We start from the raw sequence: 23,570 nt of genomic DNA on the forward strand, positions 1-23,570 counted from the left end.
GCGCGACCATTCGCTGATTAGCAATTTCGCTGACAGCGGGGCTGTGCCTGGGCTGCTCCCTCGGCACCGTGGGCCGACACAGCCCGACACGACCAAAGAAAATAGTTGAGGGACCCATCATAGACTTAATTCGGCTATTTGAGGTATAGCCCAAAGACATGAGGTTTACAAAATAGACATATTCTAGCCATATAAGACCCAACCTAAAGATATGAGGGACGAAAAATAGACTTATTCCAACCATATAAGACATAGCCCAAAGAGATGAGGGAAGAAAAATAGACTTATTTAATAGAGAAACACGGCGCGTTATCGTGCCTTTGGGCTGGTCCGGCATGGCCCGAGTCTTGTTGGGCCGTGCCTGGGCTGGGGGGTGCAGCCCATGGGTAGGCACGGCCCAAGTAGCCTCGGCCTAGGCCCAGTCGTGCCTGGGCCGTGCTGGGCTGGGCGGCCCATTTGGCCATCTATAGTGTGGGTCTAGCCTCCAAGTTTTGCCACCACCCCTTTATACTTTATTAGTTACTCGAAGGAAAGAGCTAGTGCATGCTCCCACCGTTGCTTAATAGATAACGTCGTTAACTATCATCCATCTTATTTGAAAATTTTCTGTAAATATATAATATATAAATCATGTTTAAAGTACTTATAGTGATAAAATAACTCAAAATAAAATAAATAATAATTATATTATTTTTTTTGACATGAATTCACAGCAGATCATAATAATCAGGTCAGGCTCGTTTAGCGTGACTATGAGGTGAACTCGACTCGAGCTTGTTCTCAGGCTAGTTTGAAGTGAGAAGACAACTGAGAACAGCGAGAGCGCTAAGCACAAAAGACAATTGGCAACGGATCTACATTGGAAGAAATATGCCAAATGAACTACCCAGGTGCGCTAATATTGGGTGGGTGGGCTTTTACAATTAAAGAGGTTATGGGTAAGAAACTTAAAATTATAATGATAATTAAGGTGGTTTACGCAATTCTGCCAAAAATCAAACCATGAAAATAGAGAACAAACCATGAAAATAGAGAACGCTTTTGCTATGTCTCATTCCGAATATTTACTTAGCCTTTCACTTGATTTTCTTGATCATACTATTCACCTTGAAATGTGTGCAATCTGGCGGAGAAAAAAGAAATGCTAACACAAGAGGTGAGAAAAGAACCCACAATCTTATGGTTAAGGCCATGCAGCCATAATGAGCTAGTACATACCAATCTTATTTTGCTATGCACACATCCAATATAATTATATAGTGTAATTATGGTGTACTGTTCTAATTACACAGTGATTATACATTATAATTAATTAATTATAGTTTTGGGAGGGTTTCTTTTCATTTCTCCCATTGAAAGGAACCCTCCCAGAACTCATGAAAAGAGCGTCACTCGCCGCAGCGGCAGGAGAAGCGACTGAAGGTCTGAAGCGAGAGAGGAAAAGAAAAAAAAGAAAATCAAAAGGGGGTCGGTGAAAAATTCCACCTCCGCCGCGTCGCGAGGTGGGAGACGAGAGCCCACGCCTCGCTCGCTCCCCCTCACCCAAAAGCCCATCCAGAACCTCCCCCGACATCTAGGGTTTTCGCCGCCATGGGTTCGGCCGCCTCCGCCGCCGCGCCTCCCCCGCCGCCCACAGCGCAGCCCCACATGGCCGCGCCGCCGTACGGGGCCGGCCTCGCGGGGATCCTCCCGCCGAAGCCGGACGGCGAGGAGGAGGGGAAGAAGAAGGAGGTGGAGAAGGTGGACTACCTCAACCTCCCCTGCCCCGTGCCCTTCGAGGAGATCCAGCGCGAGGCCCTCAGTTCGTGCCCCCATCCTTGCCGCTCCTTCGCTTGTTTAGCTATTTTTTGACTGCTACCGCGTGTGAATTGCTGCGGCATTGGCGAATTGTTTCATGATGATGCGTATTATCTCGTGGTTAGTGATAGAGTGGTGGTATAGTAGGTTGCTCGGTCGCGAACTGATTTGCTTGATGCTGTTCGGTGGTCCATTGGTCCAAATTGCTGTTGAATCTGAAATGTGTAGTTCTTCAGTGCTTTGTTGGTTGTTTCAGTTGTGAGTCCTAGAATTTGTTTGGCGATTCATTTGTCGTCTAAAATTTGTGAATAGCATGTTTTACTCTGGAATCTCGAGGCATTTGGAATCACTGTTCTCTATTCATTTGTAATATACGTAGATTACATTAACTACTGGTGCATTGCACTCAACAAATCCTAGTCCATGCGATATTTGTGCAAACTACACTTTCTAGTGTTGCAGTAATATCTTTTTGCACATGGTACTATGGTAGTATCCTCCCATACTACCAGAACTCAGAGCCATGTGCCACTACCCTAGTCCCAATATTGTTCCGACTTCTGAGTGGAGCAACCTTGTCATGCTACAATGTGCAATTCAGGCTTTAGAAAGGGGCAGGGTTAACTTTTTTTTTTTAATTCTTGCTGTTGAGTCTTTCCTGTTTTTTCAAGTGACCTAATGGCCAATGACTTATTAAGTACTGTATGGCTGTTCCTAATGTTTATGAGTTTATCAAACCTGTTTGTCTAATGAATAATAAAGGAGGATATTACAAATTTATAATTAGGTGATTAAACATAGTTAGCGTAGTGTAAGGTAAAAAACCTTTAATGTATCTACAGTTTCTTACATTCAGACCAACATAATCGTGCACATATATTTGTCTGAAAATGCCTTCAACTCCTTACATTTGAACCTAAATAATGACGAACAATCACAGAAGAAATTGCACTGTGGCCACACTCACGTGCACAGTTTCCTTCTAAAGTTTGATTGCTTAGTATGTATACCATATAAACATTAGCTTCTGCAAACATAGCTCCATCCTTGTAATACCTTTCACCAATCTTAGTTACACCTTAACATTCTGCATGAGTTACCCTACCCTCATTGCAGTGTTAAACTTGAAAGGACTGATTGTGCGATTTGATCTGTTGTTGCATACATGCTATTTTCTATCTGAATTTTGGCTCTTGAACATTTCTTTTGTGAGTTTGCTGACATTCTCCATTTTCAGTGTCGTTGAAACCTGAACTTTTTGAAGGATTGAGGTTTGACTTCACTAAAGGATTAAATCAGAAGTTCTCACTCAGCCACAGGTAAGGGAAACAGATAATGTTGATATGTGTTTCACTTTCTTTTGGGCAATTTATTCTGACAACATCAACAGTGTTTTTATGGGTTCCTTAGAAGTTCCATCTCAGTCAACTGAAACTATAAAAGTTCCAACATCACATTACGAATTCGGTGCCAATTTTATAGATCCAAAGGTTTGTCCGTATGGAATTGAATATTATGAATTTTTTGCATAGTGTATTTTGTAACTTGTGATTTTGAAATGGAATTGTCTACAGTTAATTCTTGTAGGAAGGGTGATGACAGATGGAAGACTGAATGCTCGTGTGAAATGTGATCTGACAGATGATCTTACTCTGAAAATAAATGCACAGGTACCTGAATTTGAATGTTGTGGTTAATCTTATGTGTGATGACTGATATTTTTCTTTATTTGGCTTTTGAAATCTCATTCCCCAGCTTACTCATGAGCCGCATTACTCCCAAGGAATGTTTAACTTTGACTACAAGGTCAGTATTTCAGACTACACTTCTTTGACCAATAAGTGAATTTCAATAATCTGTGAGAATTACTTATTAGAAAACTACTTTTTAATTTTGATTGCTTCCATCTGATATCTGTAGTCCTCTTACAATTCACAAATCTGTGTAGGGGACAGACTACCGAGCTCAATTTCAAATTGGAAATAATGCGTTCTATGGGGCAAATTATATTCAGGTAAGCACCTTTACTTGCAGACGTGCATTTATCTTTAAAAGCCTCACATTGTCATCTTCAGGACTTTAGGTAAACTGAAAAGAAAAATGATGATATGTAAGCTTCTCCTTAGTTGTTCGTTTATTCATTGATTGTTTAGATTCTGCAGGAAAGATGGTTTAATATCTCGTTGTCTTGAATTTGTGATATTGTGGTTATGCTTATTGGCCTGTTTATTTGCTGTATTGATTCATTTGCGCCTTCCTCTGCCTTTTATATTACGACTGGAAATAAACTATACCATTTGGTTACAGACAGAAGTTGAGGTATTACGTTTGATATCAATTTGGAAATATCATGTCAGAACTGACATTTGTGCATTCAATATGCTGCTATGCAATTATGGTTCACAATTTACAATTGCCTCTTGTACACCTTGTTTGGGATTTGGATCATATAGGCTTCACGGTTCATATTGAGTTGCCTTGTAGTTTAGTGGGCAGATACATGTTAATCCTGACTAAACCAATTTCTGGTTTATATTTATGGTAAATTACCTGCACAAATATGGTTGTGAAGTTAAAATTTTCTTTATCTAGCACAAGTACAGTTGTGAAATTAAAATCTTCTCTGTTAAATCTTGTCTATTCTTGACAGTGAAACAATGAACTTTTGCATTTCAGAGTGTTACGCCGAATTTGTCAATGGGAACTGAAATATTCTGGCTTGGCCACCAAAGGAAGTCAGGAATTGGTTTTGCTTCTCGATATAATTCAGATAAAATGGTAAGGAGCTTATAGACCTTGTCAGTAGTCGATTCCACAATTCATCTTTGGATTGAGAACTGTTTTGGGCTGTAAGATAGTCAAGTTGATTGAGGTTTAACTGTGTAGCTTTTCATTCCCTGTAATCCTGTATACCTGTTTGCATGTGTACTTGATGTCCTCTTTCCAGACTGAGATTTCTTCCATTTTGGATTGCACTTTCCCCCAAGTTACTTGTTCAGTACCCCTAATGTCACTGAAAACAATGCTGGCTTGATTAGAAGAATGGGGGAATATATCCAATCCTTCAGGTTTGTGTATGCTTTAGTGTTTTCCCTGCCAATCCGATGGGAGCTGGGTCAAATCCACTCCTATCAAAGCAGGCCCTTAAGAATGAAACTCACCATTCCCGGTAAAACAATCCTTAGCAAGATCTGGTCCTTTCCTTTCACCAATCACTGTAAAAGCACTGTTATTCGTCATTGCTCAGTTGTCAGATTTAGTGACATTGTTAACAATTAACACAACCTCTTGTTTTGTACAAAGAGAATTGAGCTACCTTGAGGGTGTAAACTGAGCAAGATTTTTCTGTTTACTGCCATTGTAGGTGGGTACTCTACAGGTTGCCAGTACTGGTATAGTTGCCTTGAGCTATGTCCAGAAAGTTTCCGAGAAGGTAGGGCCCCACCAAGACCACCATTATTTTCAACAGAAGTTTCACACTTTATTTTAATCTGATTGTAAGGATATGGTATGCAGGTTTCCCTTGCGTCTGACTTCATGTATAATCACATGTCAAGGGACGTTACTTCCAGCTTTGGTTATGACTATATGCTTAGGCAGGTTAGTGTTTCTATCAAATAGCAAGTAGCAATGTATTCTTTCTTGAGCTTATCCAGTTTTGCATCTCTTCATGGACCTGTTTGTGTATATGGGTATCTGTGAATAGTACAAAGCTGTGTACTCTTGCTCCTGCAGTTCCTTGTTTTCTGATATTTCCGTTTAGTAGTTTTGAATTTATCAATGAATTTTACTGCAGTGCCGACTAAGGGGAAAAATTGACTCAAATGGTGTTGTTGCTGCATATTTGGAAGAGAGATTGAACATGGGAGTTAATTTTCTTCTTTCTGCAGAGGTATTAGTTGTATTACAGTTCAGGCTAACCTGCTCTATTCTTACCACTGTATTTATACTCCCTCTGATCATAAAAATATCATATTCGCAACTTTGAACTATAATTTCTATTACAAAATGTTCGAAAAACCAGATAAACTTATAATACTATATTAAGGGAGTGTTTGAGAGGAGAAAGGAGAAAATTGAGAAGATACGTAAAACGAGATGAGTCATTAGCGTATGATTAGTTAAGTATTAATTATTTTAAACTTCAAAAATGGATTAATATGATTTTTTAAAACAACTTTCCTATAGATTTTTTTTTAAAAAAAATACACCGTTTAATAGTTCAGGAAGCGTGCACGCGGAGAACAAGAGAAATCTTCTCTCTTTGTCCCTGGCTCAAAGGCAGCCTAAGTAACGCTTGAGATAAATCCAACATATAGTTTTTATACATCCAATCTAAATAATTTTATAGGAATAAGTCTACATAGTCCCCCATGACCAAAACAAATGTTCTCATGACCAGATGAAGTATATATTTTTTGTTAACAAGAAGTGAGTTTTTCAGATTAGTGACTTTTGTGAACTTATGTTATGTGGTGCAGATTGACCATTCAAAGAAGAACTACAAGTTTGGTTTTGGAATGACCGTAGGAGAGTAAAATATGTTAACTGGAATGGTCGTGACTTGTGAGAGGACATGTGGTACTTCTGCGGTTGGCTGTATGCCCCTTGGAAGGATGTTCACATACTTCAAGCTTCGTGTTACGAGTGACCAGGTTCTTGCCCTTCTGAGTTGTGAATGCGAATATAGGAACGCTGTTGCTACTTTTACAGTCTTTTTTTGGCGTGATGGAGGTTGTCTCATTTTGGTTGCTAGATAAAAAGGGCATTAGGGGAGGGTAGTACATGATTCTTTGTTCAATCTTGGATGGAGCAAGCTGAATAGTGTTAATAATGTTGTACTGTCTCTGGCAAAATTTTACCCCGAGTGTCCGACGCTCGTCCTTTTTGTGTAATAGTAACACCTTGCACGAGCTGCAGAAGATAGCATTTAAAGTCATCTCATGTTTGATGTCCTCACGCGCATCCTATGTTCATAAATTGTAAGCCATTTGCGGTCTGCTGAACAAGTTATTGCTACCGACTGATGCACCTATTTTTGTTAGTGTAATATACATTTTTTGTTTGTTAGTGCATAAAAGGTATTAAAATTGCGTACCCGCCTTATGTGCATGATCAATCCTAAACATATGATGATGTTCTGCTAATCTATACGCTAATTTACTTGACCTATCAAGAAGGACGAGCTATTGAGCTAACCCTGACAATAGCCTAGCAAGTAATATTTCTACAAGAGAAACTTATTGGTCACAACTGGAGTTCGAGAAAAAATATGACTAACGACTGTAGACAACGTTTTATCGCCAAAGATATTTTTGGCACCTCAACACTTTACAACATCCATTTTTAATTTTAATCGGCTGTGTTACTCAATGAACTTCTAAACCGGACAAATATAATTATGATTTCATTAACATCATTTATAGGTATCCAAGGAACAAATATATCAGCGAAGGCAATACAGCAAGGACGGACAACAGCTTCGCTCTACTCACCAACCAATGGCATGATTATGCAATAATGTAGTCGGGTTTAGGCCACATGCGTTGCAAACCCGAAATATGAGAAAAAAAAATCATCAAGAATGCAATTATATAATACTCCTTATTACTTACAAACATGACAAGTTATACTGCCATGCCATAAACAGCAAGGAGTGAAAATAACATGTCACCCGTGGAAGACGCCACGAAGGTAGCAATTCGTCCATAGATGAAGTTCATAAATTTGGGATCTAGAAGCATGGCAATTTCTAGCACAAACTAATATGATAAAACATTGTATGGAGTAGTAAATATTTATATACCTATACTTCATATCAGGGCAATTTTTAGCAGAATCTAGTGTGATAAACCATTGTGTTATTTGCGGGGTAGAGAAGGAAGATATTTCACATGCTTTGTGTCGTTGCCCACATGCAAAAGCGCTTTGGATGTCAATGAGGGAGGCAGGACATATTTCACAGGAAGCCAATTCTGCAAACACAGGTATGGCGTGGCTCTTTGATACTCTTCAATTCATCCCAAATTCCCAATCCCTAAACAAATGATGTCTCTAATGGTGTTTTGGCGAATCTAGCATGTATGAAATGAAATCGCTCACGGCAAATCGGCACCACCGGTGGCTGTCTCGCAGAAGTTTATCAAGAGCTACATCGACACTCTACTCCAAATCAAGCAACACCCTCAAGCAGATATGGAGAAGGCGAAGCATGTGGTGAGCTATGTCAATATGTCATACAACGTGCTACGAGATTGATGCTGCCTGACATAGGACCGGTTCAGAAGTGGGAGAAACCAAGAACAAGGTGGATGAAGCTGAAATTGATGGGTCTTTTGAAGATCAGGATGATCGGGGAGGAATTGGAATGATCCTAAGAGATAGTGCTGGCCAAGTTATTTTTGCATCATGGCACTCTCTGGATTATTGCACCGAGGTGCTGGAAGCTGAGTTTTTAGCATCCAAAGAAGGTTTATCCCTAAGGATCCAATGGATGTGCCTGCTAATTGTCGTAGAGACGGACTGCAGTACGGTGGTACAACTTCTTCAGGCCAAAACCAGCGATAAGTCGGGACTAGCTTATATAGTCAAAGAGGCAAAGGAGCTCATGACGGGACATAGGGAAATAGTGCTCAACAAAGTTCACCGAAGCAAGAATAATATTAGTTCTAAATATGAATATGTGTCCTTGTTGGTATTCTAGCCTGGAGCTAGCATTATTAAAGAACTTTAAAATATGAATATGTGTGACACTAAATATTGTTAGTTTAACAATTATTCAAAAGTTACGAATATTGACTTTACGGAAAAATATGAACACGTTATATTATTTTATGGGAGCTGTTATATTACGGGATTCCGATTAGACAGTATGATATCGTGCATGTATCGAATTCTGATACCCCATTAGTACCTACTAATACTTGTCAATATCAAATATGATACCCTGCCGGTATCAATATCAAATCTGATACCCTACCGGTATCAGTTGATACTTGTTAGTACTAGCTGATACTTATCGGTATTAAATCGGATACCCTATTGGTATCAACCAATACTTATCTGTACCAGCTGATACTTGTCCGTATCAGATCTGGTACTCTATCGTATCAACCGATACCTGTCGGTACCTACTAATACCCAATAAGTACTAGGCCGATATCCTTTCCCTCTCCCTTGATCCCTTTTCGGGCGATGACGACATTTTCCTCACCGATGCCTCTCCCCTCTCCGGCGAGGTCGATGTGCTCCCCAGCGATACAGAACCATTCTCCTGCAAGACCCTATTCCCCCACCCTCCTCTCTGGCAATGAGCTCCCCGGCAACGCAACAAGGCGGTGCGGGCCTCTTCTTCGAAAACGTACTTTGGTGGCGCGACAAGGCGGTTAGGCCCTTCTCAAATGAGCTCCCATTCTGCAGCAACGTCCGATGACGTGCTCCCTGGTGACCGAGCGAGGTGGGCATGGGTCTCTTCTCCGGCGAGTCCCTTCCACTTCTCCAGTGATATGCTCCTTGACGGAGCAACGAGGCAAGGCGTTCTCCGCTGCCACATTCCCAATGCCGCACTGCTCTTTTTTTGCATGCTTGATGCCTGTGCTATAGGGGACAAGGCACACAATCACGGAGACGATATCATCGCGGGTGCTTGGGATGGGATTCCATCCCCTAGCATTCTCTTTTCTTTATATCCATGAAGTGATAAGATAAAATCTTAGGGACATCAAAATAATTTCACGTCAATCTTTGTATCTACTAAAGCTCCTTAGAACTACCTAGGTCCTCTTTGATTTGTAGAAAAACATAAAAATTTTAGAGGATTTCTATCGTATAGGAAATTTCCTATCAAATCCTTTGAAATGATGGATTGAATCCTATCAAATCATTTGAAATTTCTACGGATGGACAATTCTATAGAGATTTTGGAGAAAAGTTAGCAAGAGTTCAAACCTTTTGGAAAATTTTCTGAGTATCCCTCTCATGCGATTTCTGCATTTTTCCTACTTGAAACGATTGTTTATGTGTTTTTCCATGAGTTTTACAATCATCTGTTTTGAACTTAAATTCCTGTCAAAATCCTATATTTTTCTATTTGTTTGTTTGTCAATACCGCGTTTAAAAGGATCCATTATATTCCGTGGATAGAGGCCATGTGCTGCTCCGGCAATTCTTCCTCTACATCGTTCTCACGCTGCAACCATCTTGGAAGCCCTCTCTACTAGGCTCCTCCGACATTGGTGTCAATTCATGGTGGTCCCCTACATTCGCCTGTGCGGTATTGGTAACCCCGTTGCACGCATTCATCCCGAGTTGTCTCTAGGTCTGGCAAACCCGATGTGACGTCTCGTCCTTCATGGTTCGACAACATCGACTCTTCGGCGTCATCTTCCTTAACAACTGCAACAGCACGTCATCGTCATCGTCTTCAACACGTCCTCGCTCACGACCACTCTACGGCGTCCCATGCGCACCCTGCGGCTCGGCTATCTCGACATCATTGGCTCCCCGACTTCGACTACATCGACCACAACTACTTTACACATGGCTTCATCGATCATGGGTCCCTCATGTCCTTCGTTTTGGTTACGTCGAGTATGACACAAAGGGTTATCATCCGTATTGAGCACTCTCGTCTTTCTTCTCCAGTCTAAGTGTTCATGTTGCTCACGCTTGGACTGTGGGGGATGTTAGAATACATGGATAGGATCGTATTGTATCCGATTTGTTGTGATATGATAGGATTAGTTTTCATCTCTATCTCTCTGAGTTTACTTAAGATACAATCCATATAACATATATATATATATAGACCCCTGAGACTCAATACAACGTGTCCAATATTTGTAGTATTCCCCTCTCTCTCTCTCTCCCTCTGGTATTCAACAATTATTATCCGTTTATATTTTCCAGTGAAGTATGGCTTGACGAGATGTACCCGAACTAGCGTTGATGGCCCCCAAGCTGTTGTAGATGGAGTATATGTAGTACACCCCCGTCACTCGGCGCACGCACACGAACACAAAAACACACAGCCGCACACGCACGCTCGCCGCGCTCCCCATCTCCACATGTCAAACACATATCAAGAAGCACAAGAATCGGCGCCATGGCTATGATTATGCTGCCCGCGGCCTCGGCCGCCGCCGCTGCCTCCGTTTTGGCGCTCCTCGTGCTCACCTCGCTGCAGCCGCACGCGGCGCGGGCGCAGGTAGCGTCCTCGCCGTGGGCGGCGCCGGCGCCCTGGCCCGGCGAGCTCGACTGCACGGGCGCGCTGCTGAACCTCTCCTCGTGCCTCACCTACGTGGAGTACCGGAGCACGCTGACCCGGCCGGACAAGGGCTGCTGCGGCGCGCTCGCGGGCGTCGTCGACGGCGAGGCCGCCTGCCTGTGCGGACTCGTCGGCGGGTACGGCGCGTACGGGGTCCGCGTCGACGCCGTCCGCGCCCTCGCGCTGCCCACCATCTGCCGCGTCGACGCGCCCCCGCCCAGGCTCTGCGCCGCGCTCGGTGTGCCCGTCGCCGAGCCGCCGGGCGGCGCCGTGCCGGAGGAGTCAGGTACGACACGGCCGCCCTCTGCCGCGTGCAATCAATTAAACGGAGCTGTCGTAAATTGACCGCCTTTGCTACACCTTTTCCGTTTCTTTTTGCAATGTGGAGTTTAAATGCACAACCTTTAATTTGTTGAAAATTGCATGCTAATCAAAGACCTGTACTTTACTAGATTCTTATACTGCACATACTCCTCCCGTAAAAAACTAAGCTAGTACTGGATGTGACACTATCTAAATTCATTAATAGCATAATGTATCCCATATAATCTTAATATTTGTTTTTTGGGATGGAGAGAGTACGTTGTTACTAGTAGCTCAAAACTATCAAATCATTTGCATCTTTAATTTGACAAACTCCCGTTAGGAATCAGTACTCCTGGCTCCACCTCCACCTATTCCATTGTCAAATCAACTGTCATCTAGCACTAGCACGCGATACAGCAGAATTTTACTCCACTGTATGTAAAAATCGAGTTTTCTGAAGTAGTGAAGAGCAAAGTGAATCTACGTAATCAAGTAGGTGTATCAGATAATGTGATTATGTTTGTACTGTTAGTGATATATTCAGTGGCTAGAACTTTCAAGGAATCAAAATATTCGACCGAACCACCACCCTTTTTGGGTAGCCGAATGTCGGCACTGCCAAAATTAAAGCAGCACGGCAAGAAAATGTCTGATCAAATTTCTCATGTATACTTGTTTCACACGGCGAGATTTGACTGTACTGACAATGTCTCAAACATCCGGCAGGGTTGTCCGGCGGCATGCCGGCCAACGCACCGTCAACGGCGGCCACCGGCAGCAGCGGCGGCGGCGGTCCGGCGACGCACCGACCCACAAGACGCCACCTGATTCTTCTTCTGCTGCTCCTGGTGTTCCCCGCTTCGCTGCTGCTCCTGTAAAACTACCCCGTCACACCGGCAAGCAGCACACATCTGACCTGTACATGCATGTACACCGTTCGTCGATTCAATTCCTCTCAGAATTCTTCCGTGACATTGCCCACGGCTTAGATCGCGTCATCGCCGCGAGCAGCGTCCGCCATGCCCGATGCCACCCTCGTCCGGTGGGTGGCGCGTGATGGCGACGCCCGAGCGAGCTAGCGGAGCCGAGCCGAGCAGCTTCGGCGCGGGGGAGCAACCGACCGGGGCAGCAAGACGCGTGACATGGTTAACGCCGCCTCGGCTAGCAGGCTAGGTGGTTGGTGCATCGCGCGCGCGCGGGCACGGGCGGCATGTGAGCCTGCGAGCTGTGGCCGCTGCTGCTACTCTGCTCGCTGTGTGGATCGCCAGCGATCGGTTGCTGCGGTGCGCGTGTGCCATGCCATCGGCAGCCAGCGATGCGTGTACAATACACACACGGCCTCGCGGGGAACAGCGTGGTACGGGGGCAAGGGGGCCTTGCGTGCACGCCGTCGATCGTGTATTCGTGTGAGAGTGTGACCTGGTTTTGTGCGTTTCGGCCGTGCCTGCGTTGCCTGGTTGGCTCAGGTACGGTGGGGCTGCGCCGGCGGCTGGTGGACCGTCGTTGTCGACGCGAGGTGGCCAACAGGGCGACCGTTTGGTTGGTCTCTCCAGTTTTGTCTGCTTCTTCTCCTACCTGCCAGGAAACTAGTACAGTATCCAATATGGATAGTTGTCAAAAAAAAGGAAAATCCAATATGAATGGGCTGGGTTAAGATAGCGCTGGCAGCGCCGATAGGCCTGGGAAAAGGGAAGGAAGGCCCAACTTAACAAGCTGATCCTCTGAGCCCATGTAGTGAAGTACAACAAATAAATAAGTTCACTTTACTTCCCTCAATTTGTCACCAAGTCAGATGTTCGTCCCTAAACCGAAATACCAGAAACAACGTGTTCCTCAACTCTCAAAACTATTGTGGATAAGGCCGCAAGGCGATCTGAATGGTGGTTTTAGCTGACATGGCGCCTACGTGGATGGTTTGACTTTGGTCATCGTCCCACATGGCGTTGACTCCTCATTGATAGCGAAGGGAGGATGAGATAGAGAGTGCCACGTGAGATAAGGATCAAGTCAAACCATCCACGTAGGTACCACCATAGGACATTATTTGCAGTGGTATTGAGAGGCAAGGGAGGGAGGTGTTGTATATGGTATTTCGGTTTATGGACGAATTTCATACTTCGTGATATATTAAGACCCAAAGTGAACTTATTCCTATAGCAAAGGGGTCGAGATTCTGTGGCCGTGTTCTGCGTATTGGACCCTTTCCTGAGACATCCATTATAGATCGTTGGAAAAAGTCCACCTTACAGTTATGGGTCAAGTTTTAATTCATGTCATCCAACCGCAATACTAGGTATAGAGCATCTCTCAACTATCAAAACCAGTATGAATCGAGTCTCTTAGTCGTTTTTTGATGGTTTGGCTGACGTGGAATTCTAGTCAGCATGAAAAAAATGAAAAATATATAGGACCCATATATCAGAGGGACCCATCTCTACTCCTCCATTCTCTCTCTCTCTCTCACTCTCCCTGTGTGTGTGTGTGTGTGTGTGTGGACCTATGGACGCACGGCGGAGGAGTGCAGCAACGGGTGGAGGCCTTCTACTAGCTAGGCAGAGGAGCTCGATGTTGGCCGCCGCGTCGCTCGCCCTCTCTCAAGGCCTGCCACAGGAGCTACGACAACAAGAGCTCCGTCCTGATCATCCACCCCGCGTTGTTGCATCAAGTGGAAGGATGCCATGTACAACGTCGACCGCAACCTCAGCGGTCGCATGTACCTATCGGTAGCGATGGAGAAAGGGAACATGGCTACCCAAGGAGGTTTTGCCCTGGTGAGCGCCATTGCATCCTCATCGACAACGGGCCGGAGCTCGAGCCCCCAACGCCTCGCCCCACTGCCAGATTTGCTCTCCCCAACCATGCTCGCTCCTCCAGCGACTATGCCGCCAAATCCACCCATCTCCATGCGCGTGGGCCTCCGCTGGAGCTGGCTGACACTGGAGCTCAAGCCCCCAATGCCTTGCCCTCCACCAGAACACCGCTCCCCCAACCTCCCCCCACCTGCCGCTCTAGCACCATCAACCGCCGCCTTCTCAATTTCCTCGACCCACACGTCCCACCGGAGAGGAAGGCGGAAAGGGAGCTTGACGCCGGCACCAGGGTGGAGAGGGATTAAGGAGGAGCGGAGGCCGGCAGCCACACTGGATGCTAGTATTGACAACGAAACGGTTGGGATGGCTGACTATTGCTGTCATCTGGGTGCCCACTTCTCTCTGCCGTCGGCGCCGCTATCTTGGCCGACCGACTGAGGCCGTCAAGGGGAGGGGTCAACCAGAGAGAGGATAGAGAGGACGATGGAGAGAGAAAATAAAGAGGAAAGAAAGAAGGAATGGTTGGGATGACATGTGGGCTTAGGGTTTCTATATTATTTTCCTTTGTGTCTAGCATGTGGGACTATTTTTATTTATATTTTCTGATTCTTATATCACATAGATGCCACGTTAGATGAAGATCAAGTCAATAGTGTCATGTGGTATCACGTCAGCCAATACCGTTGTCCAAACCACCTTGGGACTATATTTACACCTGTTTTAAGAGATGAAGAATGTGTTATACCCAGTGAGGGATCTAAAGTGAACTTTTTCATAGGCCGTTTAGCATTTAGGTGGTTTAGTCGCAAGGCCCAAACTCGTGGGGATTAATTATTTCTCTTTACGGACGGCTCCAGTTCCACAACGCATCCCCGTGGATGGAATCTCTGAACATAATGCCTCTTCATTGTGATATTTTTTTGACGTACACCCTTGTGAAATTTATGCGCCGGTTTAACTCGATGTTCAGATCATTATCTCTCATGGATGTGTACAGGAACCTAGTGAAAGTGTGGGGACTACTATGCCACACAAGTATTCTGACAAGATACGGGTAGCGGAGCAGATGAAAGGTGGAACTTTAGAGTCCGGTTTAATTACTTCGATCACGAGATCAGGGTAAATTTACTCAGCAAAGATGCAGAGATGGTCGAACACGAGATCTCTACTAGATCGTCCGCGACGGAAACCAACGCTAGGAGTAGTATTTCTCTGAAGTCCTGAACAGTGAACATGGACAGGTAGGCGCGACCGAGACACGGAATCCGAATCCCTACGCGTGCGGGCTACCTTACCTCTCGAAGATGGAACAGTGAAATCTACTCAGGATCTCGGCTACACGTGTAACGATCCCCTCAGGCGCAGCCGCTGCCCGAGCGGGAGGGAGCACGGCGCCTGCCAATTGGCCATTGACAAATCATCGCTCGCGCGCGCCGGGCTTCGCTTTGCCCGCTCCGTGTGACTCGCTGCTGTCTCTGGCAGTGGCAGGCAGTTGTTCAGTGAACCTGTCCATGTATTGGCTTGCCGCCATGGCCGGCGCGCGCGCTCTCCGGAGTTCAATTGGGCAGGAAGACGGCAAGCGGCATGTGGTTTTTTATCTCGACTCGAGAGGGGGGCAGTGGATAACAAAGAGAAATCCCTTCTGGGGCGTCGCGTCGCGCAGGATCAGGTCCCTCAATTGCCGGCAACTCATCTTCAAGCCATGGCAATCCATTGTTTTATCGATATAATAGTACTCATTCAGCTTAATTACCCCGAGTTCTGAATGTTTCAAGAGGAGGTGTCTCGAGTATTCAGTCAGGACAGTGATAGAGGTAGATTAATCCCTGGTGTTGCCACATGTGTAGTAAACTCTACCATTCGCAAATCAAGAAATACTGTGCAGTTTCCGACAGTGTTCCTGCAAATCAAGAGTAGCGTGTGTATTAGGAGCATGATTGTACTATATTCATAAGTGACCCTTCAAGCGCCCTAATGGCTCACCTAAATGATTACCCCCTTGCTAATTTCAAAAGGACCAATGCTTCGTTTGGTGAATCAAAAGAAGACATAGAAAAAACTCGACTAAATCCGTGAATATACACACGCTTATGTATGTGCGTGCGTATAGAGACCACCTCTCCGTCGCCGTCATCGTCTAACGAAAAATTGCCCGTCTCCCTTCAGAAAGAGAGTGGATCAAATTGGTACAGTATATGTCACCAAATCAAGTATTAGAGGTGTATAATACGTAAACTCGAGGTATATAGATACGTATTCTATACAGCTAGCACAGTAGTGCGTTATAAACAATAGACTGCCACAATCATTACTGTCATTGTGTACGTACAGTTGACACTCGTGGCAATTATAAAGTTGCTAGTGTTGACTTTCTCCTGTACATGTTCGTACAATTATTTAGTGACCAAATATATTTTTAGATAGAATAAAGCTCGACCTTTACTTCAAAGAAGTTACAACCACTTATTACAAATATCCGCTCAATAAATAGCACGTAACACTACCCACAAAGAGAGCACACAAAATTCAGGAAGTGCAAATATATATATTTGGTGACCAGTCTCACATCAGATTATGTTAACAAAGATGTACTCCCTCCGTCCAAAAAAACGAATCTAGAACTGGATGTGACGCATTCTAGTACAATGAATCTGGACAGAGATATGTCCAGATTCGTAGTACTAAGATGTATCACATCCAGTATTAGGTTGGTTTTTTATAGGATGGAGGGAGTAAGCAGCAGGGTTAAAAAAAAGAGATAATCCATTCTATGCCATTGACAAAGCATGGATTCAACAATATACCATTGACAAAGCTCAGTTCTATAATATACCGTCGAACAACTACTTTTCTTCCTTATATGCCATCGCCGCCAGTCAACAGTTAGTCAAATTCTGTTAAGAGCAAAAAAATTGTCTATTTTACCCCTAGGGTACGATGCATCCTCATCGATTTCACTTATCATGATCCACTATTTATTCTCATTGATGAAAAATTGAAATTGCTTGTCTTTTTATCATCCAAGATTTTTTACCGCGATATGGCATTATGCAAAATCTCAATTTTATGCTAGGGGTAAAATGGTCATTTTTCATCTTTTAACAGCGGTTGACTAACGTCGATGGCATATAAGGAAGAAAATGAGTCATTCGATGGTATAGTGTGGAACTGAGTTTTGTCAGTGGCATATTGTAGAACCCGCGTTTTGTCGATGTCATAAAATGGATTGACTCTAAAAAAAAACGCCTTCAAAAACTCCAGAGCAGTTTTCTTAGTTTTCACGAAATAGCTGAATTAATACTTGTGAAATTCGACTAAATTTTGTCAAAATTGAGTTTATTTTTTTTTTACTTAACCGATTTGTGCAAAACCGAGCGGTTTCCATCAGCTTTGTTAAAACCCTGATTAAGCAGTAACGTAACCACTTCTTTTCTACTCTATCAGAGAACACGCAGGGAATTGACCCCATGCTCTATTGGAGAAAAGAACAACTTCAACTATACGTATTCAATTCGAAGACTTGCCGTTCAGCATATTCTGGATGACGACTGTAGTCTGTAGAACTATTCCTCATCCCCAAATACATTTTGTCTCCCTGCTTGCCACAGCTTAACCTTTCTCCTTTCTGCAATATTTTTACAGGACAGGAAAGGTTCTTCAGAAAATACTTCTACTACTACAACAACAAAAGGTGGCCTTTCTTTTTTGTTGTGGATGTAGCATGTGTGAGGAAACTTTGACGGATCGAAACCGCGTGAAAAAGGCCCAACAATATCACCTGCCGACACCAAACCGCATCTCTGGTCTCGAGACCTCGCATCGTCGAACAGCGGCGAACTGGTCCACGCACCCCGCGTGGGCGGTGACCGGCTAAAAGGCCCGACCGGTCCGCCGGGAGCTCGCCGTCTTGGGGTTTTTGCAGTCGCGGAGTCTCTCGGTGGGGCGGTGCCATGGCAGTGAGTGGCAAGCTTTGCTTTGCTCCCTGCGTGATGAGTACTCCTACCTGCTAGTATATAGAAAGCCCCAAAGTAAGTAAATGGGCACATTTGGACTGCTTGGAAGTTTGATCTCACAAGAATTTCTGTAGGACAAAAAGAAGAAAAAATGGCGGCACAACTTGGAGAGAGTTTGGGTGGATGTTGCATATCAGTTCTCATATTTGCTCAGCAAGTCAGAATAGCTGAAAGTTCTTAAAACAGAGTATACATAAAAAGGAAAAAAAGAGAGCACCCACAATGCCAGAGATTACTGATTAAACTACGCTATCAGGGGTTCAGATAGGATCAAACAGCCGCGCGCTCTTTCCTCTTTCTTAGGAGTATAGATTGACAATGCATTTGGCATTTGCTATTTCCCACGTGATGGTGATGGCGATAAATCATTTTAGCTACTACTAATATGATGATGGAAGACACTAGGGGTGCCCCATAGCATAATCTATCAGCCGCCTTGTGCGTTAAGCATAATTTGTTTAAGTGGTCGAGGAATTTACCAAGGGTGGAAGGCATGCACTTGACAAGAAGAATTACTTTCTATCGCAATCACCCGGTATAAAACTATGTTATCTTGCTTACACTAGAAAGTTGATTTCGAGCCTTGCGTACTAGGAAAATGTTTGCCGCAAAAAGGTGGCGCGTCACGATTACTGGAAAAAAGTCAGTGAGATGTGAGGTCACAATAATCAGTTAATTTATGCCTGGGTTTTAACGGCAATGTACAGTTGTCCAGCCAACTGTCGAGACTACTACAGCTCCCAAAAAGAAAATAAATGAGCAGCGTACACCTAATTTATCTTCCATTTTATTTGTATATTTTAGGTGGAAAATTATAACATCCGGCTTTCCATTTTGTATGGATGGACTCACGGGCAAAATGCTACTAACACATGCCACTTGTTAAGAGAAAGGTTGGCGAAATTACGTTACCCAATATCAATACTTGAGAAGATGAGAGGAGGTTAGAGAGGAACAAATACTGCTACTCGATATAGTCAAATTGTAATCAATGTGTTTCGTGAAAAAAATATATATGTAAAATTTTCTTGGAATACTTTTCTAAAATAGCTTTTTAATTTCGTATGAGTTAATTTATTTGTTTATATACGTAAATTAAATAGATATTAAAAAAATCAAATACTAATCATTTATTTCAGCTGGTATATCAGATACTAGGATTGACAAGTTCGTTAGAGTTAAGTGGGTGGTCCGATGTAAAATTGAAAAGATACTCCGTACTCAGTGCAATGAAAGGGTTGAGTTACCACGTTGGTAGGGTTGCGCGAAAGCACCAGCTCGGATCTGTGTCCTCTTCCTTCGGTGAGGTGGCACGGACAGACTGGAAACCGATCGAGACGAATGGAGGAGTAATGAGCACGTGTCAGAAATCCGATCAACAAGGAATTGAAACTGGCGTACAGCACATGGGGACCCGATTGCCACTCATTTGATTTCCTACTCCTATTGAAGACGGAATTTCATCGTCCCGAGTTCTAGATTGTGGTAGTAAATCACTGCTCCAAAGTCCATGCAATCTGCTACTGCTAGTAGATTTTGACGTGAATCTACCAGTTGAGATGATGGCTCCAGCGCTTCGTGTTGTCTGAATGGCCAGGGGGTGACAGGTTCAGGGCGAGATCCGAAACTGAGATAAGGATGAATGATTGCTTCCACTGTCACCAACCAAATCATAAATAAACAAGACGCCGCAACTAGCTACTGCCTACTGGCCTAGTGAATTTCAGATCATGCTGAGATGGTATTGTAATACTCTCTCAGTAAAAAAAAAAATTTTAAATAGAATGTCACATACTTTCTCTGTTTTATAATGTAAGTCATTCTATCATTTTCAACATTCATACTGATGTTAATGAATTTAGATTATGTAGAACTCAAGAGTACATTATAGTCAATTTTTTCTATGTATTCTTATATCATGGACCAATTAAGCGATAGATTCTCTATATTCTCCACACGGTATTTGTGCTCATGAGCCATGCGCCAAAATTTAGCCATCTGAATTTTATATACCAGCAATTTGACGGCCTAGATTCAATCATATCCAACCAATGGTTAATGCGCCCCTAATTGTGGGTTAATGCTTTTGCTAGCTAGCCTAGCTAAGAACAATAGTCAGTGCGGACGCTGAAATGTAGCACTTCTCCAATCCCATCCGTTTCAGAATTTCGGTTTTATCCTATCTAAAACTTCATAAAGGTTGGGAATATTTATAGAAAAAACATAGCAATATTTTTATAGCACCAAAAAAATATATTCAATTGTGGATTTAATAAAATTAATTTGGTGGTATAAATATTGCTATGTTATTCTATAAACTAGGTCTAACCGTGGCTTGTCGGCCTTGGCACCTACGGTAGCTTCTGAAGCACCCACTTATATGCACCTGTGCCGGAGACCAACTGGATCGCCTACATAGCTCGGGTTTAACGGCGACTGCTCCCGCCATGTCGCCGCGCGGGGTTGCGACGTCGGGGAGGCACGCCGCAGCACAACATTGTGCACCTGCGCGGCGGCGGGAGCGGCTGCAATTGGCATCTTTTTCTTGGGCCGCCTCCCTTGCTGGCGCCCTCCTCACCGCCTGCGGTATCAGCTGGAGAGAGGAGAGAGATGGAGGAAGAGAAAATATGGGAGGATAAAGGAAGATGGAACTGTTATATGGGTCCCTAAACCAATGTTTAGGGGTATTAGACGGGAGAAAGAAGGAATAAAACGGGAAAAAAAAAGAGATGGATGGAAAATATGATAACAGTAGTATGGTCCTAATTTTGTACAGTTTCAGTTACATGGATAAACACATTTATTGTAACGATATTTATTTGAATAAACACATTTACTTATGGATTCAATTTACCTTTTATTTTTATCCTTAGTGCAGTGTCTGTCCAAGATATTGTGGTTATTAGAGTCGATCGACAAGATATTTTTTAACCACTTAATATGTGATTTATTTTTAGTGTGTTATGTTTTGTACCAAGTATGTTTTTACATAGTACATGATTTGCCGATTTCCAGACCCTCCGGATACGCGAAACGACATATTTTCAATTGAAAAATAATTTGTAAATAAAAATTTTATATATGTGTTCTTAGCGATCTAAAAGCAAATGCTAAAAAATAAACTTCGATGAAAAAACCCTGAAATTAACTTTAAATTTAAGGTCGAAAATTCAAAATGTGGCTGATAAGTATAAGCGTAAGCGAAAAGACGAGGCCCTCGCAGGGAGGGTTTTGTATATATCCCCTACCAAGCTTTTGCTTATTTCATCTCATGCAAAGTTTTGTCCCTTGCTCAGATTTTTTAAAGTCAAACTTTATGGTTGTTGTGCATCCTATATGTAGATGTCGGCCATGTTGGGTAGCTAATCATTTTTCTTATGTATATAAAATTAAAACTTAAAATATTAATACATTTACTAATTTTGTTCTAATAAAGGAATTTTAGGATACATCTGGATAAGTAATGCTCATATAAATCCTTAAAGTCTCTTATATTTTTCGACGAACTAAGTGACATTTGTTACTAGACTGTACACATGAAAATATTATCCATAGATCAGTATAAAATTTCTTTCATAATATTACAGGTTTATCAGGTCATAAAGTTGAATCATAGGTCAGGTTTGATCGTGCATCTACAAGTAAAACGATAAAAAATATTATCGTCAGTGAAGAAAATATCGGGGTTTTTTGCGTGAGAAGATTTTACCCGCTTGTAATTCAATAGTTTTGACTCATACGATTTGACTTTTCTGTTCACCTCTTGAGTGTCTTGACGTACGTAGAAGCATAATTATGCAGCATGTACGTGCAGCTATTCAGTGGCGAATAAAAAAATAGTAGTGAGGTCTGAGCAAACTCCACTCCTTCCATCTATATATGTAAAATACATATTGATCCCTCGGTCTGAAAAATAGAAAATATAAATAAATGGAGCGTAGGAGTATTTCAGTCAGAATTACTAGTAGCTGGATAATTAAGGATATGTTTAGTTCACGTTAAATTGGAAGTTTGGTTAAAATTGGAACGATGTGACGAAAAATTTAAAAGTTTATGTGTGTATAAAAGTTTTGATGTGATGAAAAAATTGGAAGTTTGAAGAAAAAGTTTGGAACTAAACCAGGCCTAAGAATCGTGCTCGGACAAACTATGAAATTAAGAGCTAGCTAGCACATCGACTGAAATTTCTTTCAGGTTGTCGGCTGCCTGTTTCTTTTTCCAGTTTTTTTTTTCTTTTTCATCAACTTGGTACTTTTTCAAATTGACAATGCGACATATCAATTTATATCGATACAATGGCCGCGGTTGACTACACATGTTTATATCTATAGGTCAACTGATTGTACTCCATATGCTAAGAGTAGTACTCTTTGAATTAAAGTAAGAGCATTCTTTATTCAAACATGGAAAAATGGTGGAATTTTTTCCTAGTCAAAAATACAACCTCCTCTGCATCTCATCAAAGATTGTACACGCTGTTTTCACTCAAGTAAAACCATGGGTCAGTTTCAGAGAGTTTCTGACAACTACATGTCTACAACTACTCCTAGAATTTGATCTCTCCCAAATAGTTTAAATTCTCACTTGAATTCTAATACTTTACTCCATCCGTCCCTCAAAGACTATTATTTTATTTTAGAAATTCAAAAACATATAAAAAATAAATAAATGACTAACATACCCTTTTGTCCATGTGGAGAGAACGAGTAGAGGAAGGAAATTAGGAGGAGATGGGTACTATTGGTTAGATAGCTAAAAAAAGATGAAGTAGTATTAAGGTTTAGTTCGTTTCGAGTGTTGGCCGCAGTAACTCCGTGGTATATAAAACGAGATAAGCCATTAGCAAATAATTAACTGAATGTTTTTAGAACGAATAATTCATTGAATGTTTATAATTACAAAGTTTAAACAAATAGATTTATTTTTTTAAAAAAAATACTTCTATAAAAAAGGTTTTCTAAAAAGCAAACCGTTCCAGAAAACGAGGAAGTTGTCACTCCAAACCCGAACCTAAAACTATAGTTTTCATGGGATAAACTTTTAGGCTAAACCAACCATTTTTTAAGACGTATAGAGTAATAGTTATAATTTCTAGAAAATAAATTGGTTATCAGAAGCTAGGTTCTCTAAATTATCACTCAGTCACCGGTTAATTGTCAAAAATTTTAGCTGTCCTGAATAGAGCATATATTGTCGTCATGCCTGTTCGAGCTACGGATTATAAGCCGTAGCTAAGCTCTAAATTTGAAACTTAAATTTTTCCATTAATTTCCCGTCGCTTTTGTCACTCAAACTATTGGACACCACTAAGAACAGAAATGGAAAAAAAAATCTTACTCCAAAGTCATTTAGTTTTCCCTTTTCATTCACCACGTCTCA

The 23,570-nt window shown here is 42.5% G+C and overlaps 2 protein-coding genes across 2 annotated transcripts; both read left to right on the forward strand.

Moving 5' to 3' along the window:
- The first annotated feature begins 1,435 nt into the window (after positions 1-1,435).
- On the forward strand, positions 1,436-6,736 carry LOC127768226 (mitochondrial import receptor subunit TOM40-1-like). The gene is made up of 11 exons (XM_052293760.1): positions 1,436-1,801; positions 3,035-3,116; positions 3,188-3,287; positions 3,372-3,467; positions 3,553-3,603; positions 3,746-3,811; positions 4,474-4,575; positions 5,162-5,230; positions 5,314-5,397; positions 5,594-5,689; positions 6,279-6,736. The coding sequence occupies exons 1-11, from the start codon at positions 1,591-1,593 to the stop codon at positions 6,333-6,335; spliced, it is 1,014 nt and encodes a 337-aa protein (XP_052149720.1). The 5' UTR covers positions 1,436-1,590; the 3' UTR covers positions 6,336-6,736.
- Positions 6,737-10,630: 3,894 nt separating this feature from the next.
- LOC127765974 (non-specific lipid transfer protein GPI-anchored 2-like) lies at positions 10,631-13,697 on the forward strand. Its single transcript, XM_052290960.1, has 2 exons — positions 10,631-11,348; positions 12,095-13,697. The coding sequence occupies exons 1-2, from the start codon at positions 10,901-10,903 to the stop codon at positions 12,244-12,246; spliced, it is 600 nt and encodes a 199-aa protein (XP_052146920.1). The 5' UTR covers positions 10,631-10,900; the 3' UTR covers positions 12,247-13,697.
- The last annotated feature ends 9,873 nt before the right edge of the window (positions 13,698-23,570 follow it).

This window comes from Oryza glaberrima, chromosome 3 (assembly GCF_000147395.1).
Source record: "Oryza glaberrima chromosome 3, OglaRS2, whole genome shotgun sequence".
Classification (NCBI taxonomy): Eukaryota; Viridiplantae; Streptophyta; class Magnoliopsida; order Poales; family Poaceae; genus Oryza; species Oryza glaberrima.